General features: G+C 35.8%; 3 protein-coding genes across 8 annotated transcripts in view; 1 reads left to right on the forward strand and 2 right to left on the reverse strand.

Moving 5' to 3' along the window:
• The window catches only part of LOC136845275 (WD repeat domain phosphoinositide-interacting protein 3), a 38,580-nt gene extending 38,100 nt beyond the window's left edge, over window positions 1-480 (reverse strand). For both annotated transcript variants that reach the window (XM_067115425.1, XM_067115424.1), the window contains exon 1: window positions 300-480. In XM_067115425.1, coding sequence (XP_066971526.1) covers window positions 300-366 — 67 coding nt within the window. In that variant the 5' untranslated portion in view covers window positions 367-480. The remainder of the gene's footprint in view (window positions 1-299) is intronic.
• Window positions 481-698: 218 nt separating this feature from the next.
• Window positions 699-7,667, forward strand: LOC136845276 (UPF0193 protein EVG1 homolog). Its single transcript, XM_067115426.1, has 4 exons — window positions 699-853; window positions 3,955-4,197; window positions 5,358-5,492; window positions 6,555-7,667. The coding sequence occupies exons 1-4, from the start codon at window positions 760-762 to the stop codon at window positions 6,758-6,760; spliced, it is 678 nt and encodes a 225-aa protein (XP_066971527.1). The 5' UTR covers window positions 699-759; the 3' UTR covers window positions 6,761-7,667.
• LOC136845279 (coactosin-like protein) overlaps window positions 7,663-14,081 on the reverse strand; it is an 85,930-nt gene continuing 79,511 nt past the window's right edge. For all 5 annotated transcript variants that reach the window (XM_067115430.1, XM_067115428.1, XM_067115431.1 and 2 more), the window contains exons 3-5: window positions 11,213-11,330; window positions 9,398-9,520; window positions 7,663-8,349 (exon numbers count right to left, since the gene is read on the reverse strand). In XM_067115430.1, coding sequence (XP_066971531.1) covers window positions 8,236-8,349; window positions 9,398-9,520; window positions 11,213-11,330 — 355 coding nt within the window. In that variant the 3' untranslated portion in view covers window positions 7,663-8,235. The remainder of the gene's footprint in view (window positions 8,350-9,397; window positions 9,521-11,212; window positions 11,331-14,081) is intronic.

Consider the following 14,081-nt stretch of genomic DNA (forward strand, 5'->3'; position numbering starts at 1 on the left):
GAACCACATGCGAACAGATCTAAGGGCTCCAAAAAGAAATGACTACCGGTAGCATGGTAGAGCCGATTAGGCCTAATCTTCTCCTACTAGGCTAAAGGCTGCAAAAGACTGGACTTTTATTAAATACACGGACATCTGTCAATTAAAATAACAAAAACCAGCAAAATAATAAAACAATCCACATGTTCAAAACTGACCTCATGCTACATGGGCGACTTGGCCGCCCTTAAGATTTGGGCTATCCTATGTAGGCGTAAACATTATCCTATGATTACATAGACGGCATCACGTTCGCTTACCTTGGTCCTGGTTAAATCCAGCGTACGCCAGACCATTCCCATAAGGATTCTTGGGTCCTAAATTCATGTTTAACCTTTTATTGCAATTGAAAAAAGCCTAAATTACAAGCACTGATATCGCGGTTCAGTCATTATCTTTCGATACCTTTGCCGAATCTACGCCATCGCACGTTCCAATAACAATAACATTACGTTCTATTAGAATATTTTGCGATCAAGCTGAGATTTCCGCATTTAAATTATCAGAATTTCATTTTTGAGATTTTATTACTTTTTAGGAATGTATTCATATTATTATTTTTAAGTTCGGTGGACGGCATAATTTTTACAAGGCATTATTCTTAGCTTAGGAAGTTAACGACATCAAAACAAAAGCTGACAACCAATCACGTGATAAAAGGCGTTTTCTTCGACCAATCAAAACTCACGAAAGCGTTGCCATGGAGACGATGTAAACAACATGGCGTCCGTTTCCCGTCAAAATATAGCGGCCGGTGGAATTTTTGATTTACCCAAGGTATCTTACAGTGATTCAACGCGAAAGTTGCTTAAAGGTGAGTTTTAGCGTTAAAGTTTCCATTTAGACTACATGATAGCCCTACCAGATAAGACAGGATAAGAAACAAATAGGAGACTAGATAGGATAGTCTAGGCCTACTGTAAAAGTGTAAGACCATATGTAGCTTATAGGCCTAGATCCATCGATTTCCATTTTACCAATGATTGCAGTCATGTCATTTCATTTAGCTAACCTGATGTTACTGGGAGAGTATGACATAATTTTTTTTCTTGCATTTCCACTTCAATTTTTTACGTTCTGGTTAAATTTTCTGCTTGTCCTTATCACGGTCCAAATTTGTTTAAGCTAAGCTAGCCTAGTTGTAGTAGTAGCCTAGACCTCATAATGGACAAGGTATTCATGCAGTTTCAGTTTTGCTTTTCCAGTCACACGCATGATAAAGAAATGGATTGAGTGCAGTTTTTATGGCCTCTAAGTATTGATATTAGCTATCACAGCCCATCCCAACATAGCTAACCTAAGTTTTATAGTATAGTTCGGGCATCATCCCTGTCAGCAGTTCCAGTCCCATTGCATTTCCTTGTCACCTCAGTTGAATTTACTTGGCATTGCAGGCAGTAACATCTGGGGTATTGGAATAATTTATTAATTCATTTACATAAATTTGTACTCGACTTTGGCTAGCCTAGTTTGGTTAAACTTATCGCCTGGTGTTTATGTTGAATATGAAGAAACCAATCACTGTATCTTAAATAGCATACAGAATATTGTTTAGGGAGGTGTTTGTAAACTTTAAAACTCTGTTACCTAGTGTTAGTAGGCCTAGGCTGTATATTTTCCAAATGTAGACCTCTTTTGCATATTTATCATAACCACAACCTCTTATCAGACCGAAGCCCAGACTGTTTGTGATATTGCAAATCAGTTCATCCATTAATTTTGTTCCAATGTCATCAGCACACATGGTCAAAGCTTGGGTAAGATGGAAACGTCTAATTGGTTAGGTTTATATGTATTCAGTCTACAGAGATTTGCATTCAGTCAGATAGTACCCTTGCCATTGGCTAGAGGGTAAAAGTAGGTGTTATAGGCTACATACTTTTTTTGGAATCCTACTTTCCTTAAAGGATATTCCAATTATGTACACTTTGGTTGATTCCCCTCGCATTTGCAGACCTACAGTATGTTTTTAACTTTAAAGCTTTGTTGAAATTTAAGTAGAATTGGTTTAGACATGAAAGAAAATACCATAGCTCATGTATTAGGTTAAGTTTGATTGAAAATATTGAATATATAAATGACTGAAAACTGATAAAATGCTATCCCTTGTTGATTGACATTTGGAAAGTCTCATAAGTTATGGGTAACAGTTAGTATTCAAAGTTGTATTTTCGAATTGTACATGGAAGTCATGAATTATAACTATCGTGTTCTCAGTGAGTGTTCTACTCTAAGATGGCATAATTTTTTTGTGAGTGGATTTTTTTATGTTGAGAAATGCTTTAATCTTATCGTGGACTTTTATCTGATTAAGTTATATCAGATGCATCTTTCATGAAATTTTTCAAGTTAATAGTTATTTTGGATTTGAATTTTCAACAACACCAGATAAAAGATGGAATTTATAACAACTTCTGTAGTTTCGATAATGGGCCATGACCTCGGTGAAGCTTGAAATTTTGATAAACATTCTGTTTCATAGATAAAATTAATTGCTATGATAGACCTATCTCTCCAGCAAGAGGTGAAAATAAACTGAAAATTTACAGAGAAAAATCTCCAGTTTTCTGTTGAAAATGAGAGATGCCCCTTTAATGAGGTAAAATGCTCCCCCCTCCCGCAGTCCTTCACCCTCAGCATAATTCTTCACTCTCACTTTGATGTTTCTGTGGCTTAGATCTGGATGTTAGGCGGTGTTTTTATCTTACTGTTTTCATCAGATGTCAGGTAAATTTAAAACATTCTCAGTAGTCCTGCCATAAGAATCATTTCAACCATTACTGGTCCTCTTATAACCCTTTCTCCTCAGTCTGATTTAGAGAATAACTTCTCCTCAAAGCTATAGCCACAATTTTGTTTTATGAACAGAATTTCTATGGAGCATCAAGATCACCAATTAGGAGGTTGGATTCAGGTCAAGATTCAAATATCCATTTGGAAAGGCTAAATAGTTCTGAAATAGCCAGAGCCCAAACTGCTTGCACTCTCAACTTGATTAGATTGAATTTTCTTGAAAGGAGGAGTACAGTATTGTTGTTAATAATTTCCATAATCCTGAAAGAAATTAACTTCTTACAGACTAGGTGGCATGAATTCAAGGTATGTTAGGAAGACATAATATGTAGAACTAGGGTAAGACTGACTATAGGAGGTAGTGTACTGTGATGGAACCCTTCTGTTAGATATAAGGAAGAGCACTTAAGGGCATACATGCTGTATATAAAAATAAACTAGGATGGAATGTCATTTAATATAAACAAAGGATAAATTTTATTGTAAAATTAATTTGGGAACTTGGCAAGTAAAACAAAAATGGTGTCCAGCATAATACACTTGCATGTGAAGAAGTCTAGCCTGTCTTGCCACTAATGCAGAGTGAATTAGGCATACCAACAAGACCCAAGAATATGATAAAAGTACATAGACACAAGCCAAGATGTGGCCATGAGAGGCAAAGAGGATGTCACAGTATTGTATTGCAAAGAAAAATAAAAATGTAAGGAAAATGTTGAGAAAAAGTTGCTAATGAAACCGTTAGTTATTATTAAAACTTTATGCTAAATGACTTGTTTGAGCAGTTGGGAGGAATATCTCACTTCAGAGACAAATCTTCTTAGTAAATTTTCAGTTGTCCCTTTGTGTTGACGAGGTTGAGTTTAGGAAGGAAACGGCTGGTACTTGTAAGAATGCTTGTGATCTTTGTACTGCATTATACAAAGCAGAGGACTAAATGAACTCTAGTAGCTTTTGTGAACATCTTGCAATTTGCTAGACATTCATTACATTGTAGATCCAAAGAGTATGTGTGTGGATCAATAAGTGTAATGTAAAAGGTTATAAAACCTAAAAGATAATTTAATTATCAATTGTATTTAAGTTAAAAGTAAAATTCTGAAGAACTTGGTTTATTTACAGATCTCTTACAAGAGGCAGCTGTCAGTGCTCAGCATCAACGTCAAATAGAACGATGGGTAGACAGTGGAGGTTCCCTCCCTCAGCAAGGTGCTCTGACAGCCTCAAGTCAAAATCAAACCCGCAACAGACCATCATCCACCACAAAGACTCCCCATCTTGAGATTCAAGCCAAGCGTTCACATGCCACCATGAAAGAGATGGGTCTCTATGAACTTAATAGTCATTATGTGCCTCCAGCCCCAAGTGAGTAACTATAGTATAATTGTCTTTGCTGACTTTTTTGTATGATAAGATATTTAATGACAGATTTGGATGTGTAATTTGTATTCTTAAGTTCCTTTTCCTATGGTAGTAGATAGAATTTTTAAAATTTTCATGTACTGTATTTGCATAATGGATGGTTGTATACCACTATAAACAATTTCATGTAGATGTACATAAAAGCTAGTGTTGTTCTTGATATATCATAAGATAAATTTTGATGCCCTTTAAGTGGCATCAGATTGCTTTAAACATTGCTTTAAGGTTCATTTCCTCAATTGTGATACATGTAAATGATTTCTATTCAGTTTGTCTATGGTACAGTAATTTAATCTTTGCTTCTAGTAGAGTTATGTTCCCTTTACCAGTTTAGATAATATTAAATGACAGCATATTGCTGCATTTTGGCTGGATAAGACCTCACTTTTAGTTGCACCACCATTTTGTCCTCACATATGTCAGCATTTTGGATATTTACATTGCCTCAAAATTATGGTGGAGGTTTCCCCCGTTTCAAATTGCTAAAGTTGCCTCAAAACATTTATGGGTAAATTTTTTGTATAAATACTTTCATGTTCTTTTATCATCCCAGTTACCATAGCTCTGAATTGCTCTTTCCATCTTTGTGTGGATATTGCACCCTTATCTGGAGTTAAACCATGTTTCTCTTTTTTCAGCAGGGTTGAATCAAAGACTATTCATCCAGTCATTTATCTAACTCATAATGCTTTTTTAAATCCTCTTTCCTCTTCAACTTGGTTATTTTTTCTCTAGTAACTGCTCTATAGTTATTTTTTCTCTAGTAACTGCTCTATAGTATTTTGACTGGTATTTCTTTTAGGTGAGAGTGATTTCATTCACTTCTCAGACAGCCACTCAACACTTGTCAGGCCACCACTTCCCATACTCACTCTAAGGATATAAAAGATCCTTGTACTTATGGTATTGTTAGCCTTTAAGAGGCAGTATATTGGATACTTTTCCCCACTAGGCTTTTGCTAGATAAGTTTATTAGTGTGATTGCCCCATGTGCCCACAAATTTAAAAGAAAAAAGCATCTAGGTATGTGATCTGAATATAATTTCTTCCTCCCTAATTATGATAGCATAAATGACCTAATATAGTATAACCTTATCTACCAGAATATGGCCCAGGATCAAAGGAATTGTGTCAAGAATTGATGGCTTTTGGTAGGGAGGGTGCAAAAACTCATCCTACTCCTGGCAGGAAGGCTCAAGGCCAGACTGAAGATCTTCAGATAGACAGATTTGATGAACGTAAGTTCTTCTCCATAGTTTTTTTTTTATGCACGTTTCTTCAAACTGTATTTATGTGAAAAATGGATAAAGTGCTTATGCCACCTTAGACTGTTTGCCTCAGTCTTTGGATGTCTTGAGCTCCACATAACATTGAAAATAGTAATATTCCAAAGGTTCATTCTGTGTAAAGTTCTAAGGGCAGTTAAGCATGACTTATGTAAACTTAATTACTGTACTAGTATATGGCAGAATTGTAAACATGAATGTCAGCTGCAACTTTTGTCTTGATGTTTTCATGCATATGTCATACCAATATCGAATTTCATTTAGTTTTTTTAAAGTAAGGTGACATGTTTATATTGTCATCTTAACAGCCATTTCACTTATATGTCAGTGCTGTTTCAGTAGGTTATTTTATACAGTATTACACAAAGACCTGAATGCACCGAATGACATTTTACCATTATTACAGGTGAGCAATCTTCTATTTTTAAGTGTATTTATATATAAGAAGGTTCTTTGAGGGATTTTTTAAGGTGCAAGATAATGCCGCTCACTAAAAGCAATTAATCCCCATTTTCTCCTAGGTATATCTTGCACTTAAGTAGCATGTAGGCTTAAATCAGATTTAACATTAAGAACCTTGAGATGCAACTAATACAGTAATCACTCTCCAGTAAGTCAGTGATAGGACTAACTTTGTCAGGCCCTGATGCTTGTTGAGCATCTCTTTATGCTTTCTCTGACATAGTACCTTTGTTATCTCTATTCAAGCTTCTGACATACCCTTGTTATTTCTATTAATGCTTGTTTTAAGACTTTACTTTTGGTCTTGACTCAGTATATAGCACCACTAAAGTTATACCTGCACAGTCTCTAAGGATTGAAATACCTGCAGGGATTATATACTTGATATAATCAGCCTTCAGGTACATGTGGATTTACAATCATTTTTTCCATAAAAACCTCTTAGGAAAATAGGTCAGTTTAATCAAAATTAACCAAGATTGCTTTCAGCTTCTAATAGTTATGTGTCCATAATTTTTCAAATTACTTTTAGTCATCCTGTTAATTTTCCAGTTGTGAATGAGATGGAAGAAAGGGTCCAGTGGCTAGAAGCTATGGAAGCTGCCGGTGCTGGGGAGAAGTATCGCCACCTAATTGCCACGCAGCTTTCGTTGAAACTCCGTGACCTTGAACTCTTGGATCAGGAACGTGCAAGAGAACTCAAAAGACGCATGAGGGGGAGAGAAAAGTCAAAGACCAAGAATGGCAAAGGCTCATGATCATAAAATACCTGTATCCTTTATTGCATTGTCCAACATTGTTTCAGTGCAGAGCTGCATACCATAAATGCATTGTTATTTTTAATGACTAAGCTCTGAATCCAGTTCATGCCATGGTTCTGTAATAAGATTTATAGTTTTTGTAGTTTTATAAAATTGTATTTTTTACTTTATTTTTATGACAGTTTTATAAAATTTAGTGAAAACCTCTGCAGTATTTATTCAATCACTGCTGCAGAAATTAATTAACTTTTCCAGAAAGATTCAAGTTTCTGATAGGTCAGATGTTCAGTGCCTTGTATGTTGTAGCTAACTTTTTACTGTATTATCATCACTATCACTGCCGTTGTTATAATCTATTTAGAATTTGCAATAAAGAAGGCTGCTTGTCTTTTTATACTTCCAAATGTAAACCAGGTCTTCTCTCAGTAGCCTCTTGATATGCTTAAATGTTAACAGAAGTTGATATTGGAAGCAATTGCTGTTTCAATGGCATGCAGCTAATACAGTCTTCTCTATTTTTATATTTTTCTCATCAACAGTAGAGGATATAAAAATTTCCAAAAGGCATGGAAATATTTACTGCCGTAGTTATTCATTCATAAAACAGTGACAGCAGTGTATGTTTCCTTATAATTTTGTTGTTTAATTATTACATCCACCTGCTGATCAAGACACTATACCGCAGTATGAACAGATTCTAATCTGTTCATACTGCGGTATATGACAAGTGCTGTTGAAACAGCAGTTGTTTTCAGTAACACTGACCTTAAAGAAGGACATCTTCCACACTGGTGTTATGATCACAGCATTGTTATGTATTTTGTGGGCAATGCCAATGTAGTAATGATGAAAAACCAGGAAAAGTAAAAACACTGGGAATGAAAGAAATAAATACATAATACAATACTAAATTTTATTATACCTGTAGGACATGATTACAGACCTGCCAAGCCTGTGCTTCAGCCTAAAAATATTACAGTATATTTAAAAAAATTCAGTAAATATCCTACATATGTATGTTATGTATAGCTATCAATTCATCAATGCCTCCTAGCTTCATAATTGTGCAAATTTCATGGAAAGCAATTATGCAAATACTTACATAGCCTGTACTTAGCATACAATTTAATTTAAGGAAAGGAAAATTTGTTCTGTACTATTAGTCTCAAGACAAGCACTGAAAATAATGACATCTGGAAACTGATATGCACAGGGTATGTGAATGTAGTATCATCTAATGATGTGACCCTATGGCTGTATTTTTCTCCACACAGCCAAAGAAGAAGAAAATAAACAGGTGTCATTTTACAAACATTAAATGCACACATTTATGCTGTACTGTACATGATTCAATGAAGGAGTAAGAATAATTTAAAACATACAGCACTCAAAAGAAATTGCAATTAACATTAAACCAGATTTTGCATATATTTACCATACATTAGAAAATTATTTTTATAAGACACTACACCCTAATCGCGAACCCCAGTACCATAGTTTGCTCCTCCTGCTTTGATGAGCTCCGTCAGGAAAGCCTCATGGTCCAGTTCATGGGCACTCTCTAGGGTAAGTTCCACGGAGAAATTCTGTTGAAACAGTATCGAGGTTCAGTGTTCATCTGTGTTAAGAGTTACTTTTATATGAAAAGATAATCAGATTTATCATCACTAATATTCTTTGGGTAATACTCAAAGTACTGTACAGCAAATCCCCTGTAATACTATCTTTGATATTTCCATTTTGCAGGATAATCAAAGGAGTTCTAACACCCATCAGGAAGATTACTCAATAAAAAATATCACACCATATTCACTAGTTCATTTGCAGCACTGAATAGTCTCGTTTTTCCTAGCACTGAGCCTCTAGCCCAAACAACATATTCTATTCGGAATTCAAATTTGGTAATCACTTACAGTACAAAAGTATAAGGACACCTTTCATCACCAGAACCCTATATTTATCCATCTAACTTTCTCTCCCCACTACCCAACCTGGATACACCCTGTTTACCATTTAACAAAGTTCAACAATGAAAGAAACATCATATTTCCAAAATTAAATATTGTACAGTAAATGCCAACATGCCCAGATAGTTAAAAAGTCAGCAAAAGGCAATAACAACTTACTTTAATGCCAGTCTGATACTGTATATTACTACTTTGGCTATCATTTCACACCAAACATCTCACTCACTATCATTTTTTGACTGTCTGTTGTAATGCTGAAAAGTTTCCATGCTTCTAGTGCCCAAGCTTCATACACGAATATCATAATTATGTCCATCCAACTATTCTTAAAAGGTTGAGAAATTCTCCAAGTAAGGAATATTGTCAACTAATCTACAAGCTAAAACGCCCTTCCCAGCTACTACTTGTAATGATCATTCGAACCCATCATGCTTAAGTCCACATGATACAGTAGTAGATTAGATATATGACTTCCTATTCCTCATCTCTGAATATACCACAGGTGTGTGTAGGTTATTAAAGACTCATCAGAAGCTGCTACTTTTAAGAGTTACTATTCACCATCATACTATATTTAGAAAAAAATTTAAGTCTATAAGCTGCAACATTCATTTTATTGGAGGATGGCATCCAACAGGAAATTCAGTGGCATTTATGTCATACTTACCGCCAAAATTTCCTTGACCAGGGCCTTATCCGTGGACATTTTAGCCTTCTTAATAGGAGACACACCTGTTCCAACCCACGTCACCATGAGGAACTTTGATCGTTTGCTCATCTCATCTCCTGTCTGTAAAAGATAACCAAATTGAGACAACAATGAATATCCGAGTGGTTAACAAACTGGCATTTTACTTTAAACATTACTTTCTTTGAAGGTGTTTCTAGCTAAGAGTCAATGCAATATTTGATCATAGTAAAAAATTCATAACCAACATCCATTTAACATCATTTCTTCCTTTGTAAAGGTCAACAATGTTTTTGTTCACTGATGCATGAAAATTTACATGATGGTCTTGTGTGCAGCTCCATGTACATACTTCCTACTGGTATCAGAACTATATTAGGCAATGCATAATCTGATATTGTCTTGTATGTTATCTGTTAATTTAGTTCCCTATCAGATTTTCTGAACAAATGGTAGCTTCATTATTCATATTATGTAATCTGGTGGTTCCTAGAACTTCCATAGGATTCCAAAGATGATGCTTGGTAACTTTAAGGTAAATTAAAGTATTTTTGAAACTTCTTGTTATAAGCTAAATATGTGAAAAGCAGAATGTGTGACATTTGCAGTGCAAAACCTTTGTCAGAGAAATATACCACACATTTGTCATAACTTACAAAATACTAAAAATAATAGCAAGCCAAACTTGAAAAACCAGACCCTCAGCAAATTAAGATAATTACTAAAATTATCCATATCGTAATATTTTAAATTTATTGTGTTACATGGGTAAGCTGGTGTTGTTCACACAGGCAAACAAAGAGTAAAAATAACTTTTTCAGTGATTTTCAACTTTTCCAGAACTTGATAACCAGAAGAACTGAATAAGCAGGAGTCTGATAAATTTTCTTCAAAGGATTTAGTCCAAGAATACACATGAACTGTTGAGAAGCATCTCAAACATGTACACAAAACATTTTACTGCTATTGAGAAATGTGACTATGCAGAGGTTAGAAAAAAATTATATAATTCTGAAATTCTTTTTGAAACAATGTCAAAAGCCACTGGGAATGTAATTTTACTTAATTTATTCCACTGGAATAAATGGTAACTGCATCTTTAACTAATTTATCAGCATCTTCAATTAATTTTATGCCAACATGTGTATAGATCCCAAGCATATTTCAACATTGACTTTAAGTTCATACACTTTATGAAGTGAATACCTGACTAATAATACTGTACACCACAGAGCACACCTGGTGTGGATTTCAGTAAAGTGAACTTTGTGTGTGTGTGTGTGTGTGTGTGTGTGTGTGTGTGTGTGTGTGTGTGTGTGTGTGTGTGTTTCAGTGATCAGACAAATTGCCTTTGATGCAAATCCCATCCTGTGGAGACAAAACTGAACATCCTCAAAGATGAGATTAGCACTCTTTAAGAAAAGGAGATGAATAAGGCCAACAAAGCTTTGAGAATTGAATTTTAAAATCAGTTTTAGCATTTGCTACTGAATGATTTCTCCAACACAAGTTTGAGGCAAGCTGAATTTAAACTGGAGTGAACAATAAAATATAATTGGAATGGTGTGGCACATAGCATAAAATACAGAGAACTGAATGAACAAAACCACTAATAAAATGGGTAAACTTAACCATGTACACATACCTAAATCGAAAAAAAAGATTAGCCGAAGTAAATAAGTTTGCCCCCTGATACGAACCGTAGGCATTATTTCGCTTTTAACAATTATTTGATATTGCAGTTTTCATGCTGTAGGAAACTCTCGGTTTACCGTAAAATTTACCGAAACTTACCTGAAGACGAATGTAGGCAAAAGCGCGCTCATCATCTCCGAACTGCGACTTGAAATCATCGAAGGTTTGTCCCTTGGCCGCTACCATCACCTGACTACCGTCGTATTTGAAAACGGCCCTGCGGGATATCAATAAGACTTCAGACATTTTGTACCACACTTCAACACCTTATGCTAAGTACATGCATCAAAACAGTGATTATTTCAATAATATTACTATTGGTTTAGTGGAAGACTCAACTTTCATCGTCTGCAAGAAGTGACAGTTTGGATAGTAGGTACAGCCATTATTTTCACGGTAATAGGGGATATGTGAAAACTAAGGAACAGGTGGGAGAAAAGTTTCTCCTTGTGGTACTAACAGCATTTTCTACACTTTGCACTCTCCATTCCTGAGAGTACGAATGGCCACTTGTGACCAGAGGCAGAAGAAGAAGAAGATGATGACGAGGAGAGAGAGAGAGAGAGAGAGATGCCAACAAATACATATAAACTATTTTACTTATAAAAGTGTCTTTCTACATCTGCCCCTGGGAATTTTAAATAAGTGGAGATATATGTATTCATGTTTTAATCACCGACGTCAATATGACTATTGTATATTATTATTATTATTATTATTATTATTATTATTATTATTATTATATTTACGTGTGCATCTCAATGAGATATTTAGCAAGTATTAAGACAATGATAAAAGACCCAGCGTCTCTCTCTCTCTCTCTCTCTCTCTCTCTCTCTCTCTCTCCTCAAGAGTTCAGCTGTGCTTCCCTGGTGATAAACATTGCATCATAGACGCTATAAAATGCGTCTTTGTTGTTCAAGATGACTAGTTCAGTGACATTTTCCTCCTTTTTCAAATTTTGGAAAACTTGTTCTCTTGTTTTTAGATTAATGTTTGTTTTTTATATAAAATAGTCTTAAAATAAAAATTTAACTGATTTTCTCTTGTGTTATTATTGTTTGCACAACATAGGTCTATTATTTTTTCGTAAAAAACTCAGCTCAGAACAACAATTCTCGAAGAGAAATCTCGAAGCCACATCACCTTCCAGAATCTACCGGCACATCTAGACGCAAACAGCCAATTCATTTAAATTTCGGAGGCCCTTTAGCGAATACATACCTTCTGCATATGGCACGCCGAAGGTTTCTCTAACCTAGATGTATCGAAAGGCAAGAGAATGCTTTGCAAGGTAATTGCAGGTACAGACTGTAAAGCGAGGTAATGAAAGTTTAGGTTCAACTTCGAAAGAATTTCACAGATGTTTTCCAAACATTTTCTTCTTCTCTGAAGTTCGTCTTTTTCTCATGTTCCAGTTTTTGCGTTGTATTCGTTTTCTGTTTTATCATTTATGACTTGACTAATACTTTACCAAATGTGTATGTTTTATTTATTTAAGGGAATGGAAGCATCGAATCCTGTTTGCTTCGAAAGCTCAATGACACTCGACTGTACTCATGAACTTCACAAGACGGAGCCGTTTTCTCTTCCCTTTCTCTTCCCACTCCTTTCCATCAGCCATTCGCCAAAAAAATATTCAATTATTATGCACCATCGTCCTATATCCTTCCTCTGGCATGACTACCCTTCCCCTGGCCCCTTCCACACACCAGGAATCATCATCCCCTCGAACCACCAATCCCTTCCTCCCCAGTCCCCACATCGTCTGGGGATGATGATACAAGGCTCCACCCAGTACGGCATAATGACGATGAGTCACTGGTCAAAACCGCGGAGGATCACAGACCCTCTCTAAACATCTGTGTGTCATTTTCGCTTTTTCCTCGCCGGTGGTAATCAGCCCGACCCGTCTGACACGCAAAATATAAAAAGGCTACAAAAATATGCAGTAATCTCGGATAGGGGGATCGGCTAATGGGTCACCTGGACACACCTGTCGCTCGTTTGGACTACGAGATTAGGGGTGAATTACTTTTTTCTTTTCTTGTTTTATTTGTCTGCAATTTGCGGAAAGACGTCTGAAGGCAAGTTTAAGCATCTAATTGGCTGAATTCTAATAAAACAGGCTGGAATAAAAGAAAGAAAAGAGAGTGCTGTTAGTCATTTTTATCAGCCTAGAGTTCGGCGACTTGGGCTAACATCCCACGCAGACATTTAGGCAGCAGCCAACAGCAGCAGCATTCACTTCGCCATCACACGACCATGACCGACATCATCATCATCATCATCCTCGTTCGATATCAGAAAGGAGTGTATTGCTATCATAACCTGCACCACAGTTATTAACAGCACGCCCTATCAGTCATCGGCTAATCTTGCTAACGTTGATAAGCGAACTAAATTATTACGGAGACAATTAACCACTGTTGCGTCAGAGCTGGCGACTTTCCGCAGCGAATGAATTACGTAACGTACATTAAAATGATTATAAGCAATTTTGGTAGTAAAGAATTTCTTCGCAGATGTATTGGGTCAATCACAGCTGTTTCAACAATGCACAAATTTGGACCGGGTCGGCGGCAGCTGTATCAACAATACAATTCGCGACTGTGCATGATTATATGAATCACGCCGATGTAGTTGGATAACGCTTTTAAGTCTCAATTTCATAAAGATTTTACTTCAGCCGATCTGTATGACATAAAACTTCTTCTGTCAACCCATCATAAGAAAGGTAAATTTTAACAAACGTATATAGACACCACATTTCTCTATATTTTTCAGATTCCAAGACGAACAGGGAAGTATACGTCCTTCATTGCAAAGACTTCATAACACAAACAAGGTTCTCATTACACACAATGTCTAACAAACATGAGGTCAGACTAACAAAAATTAAATAATGTACAGCACACATAACTGAAAGGTATCTGTGCAGACACTTTTTGTTTTCTAACAAAACGAT

This window comes from Macrobrachium rosenbergii, chromosome 13 (genome assembly GCF_040412425.1).
Source record: "Macrobrachium rosenbergii isolate ZJJX-2024 chromosome 13, ASM4041242v1, whole genome shotgun sequence".
Lineage (NCBI taxonomy): Eukaryota > Metazoa > Arthropoda > Malacostraca > Decapoda > Palaemonidae > Macrobrachium > Macrobrachium rosenbergii.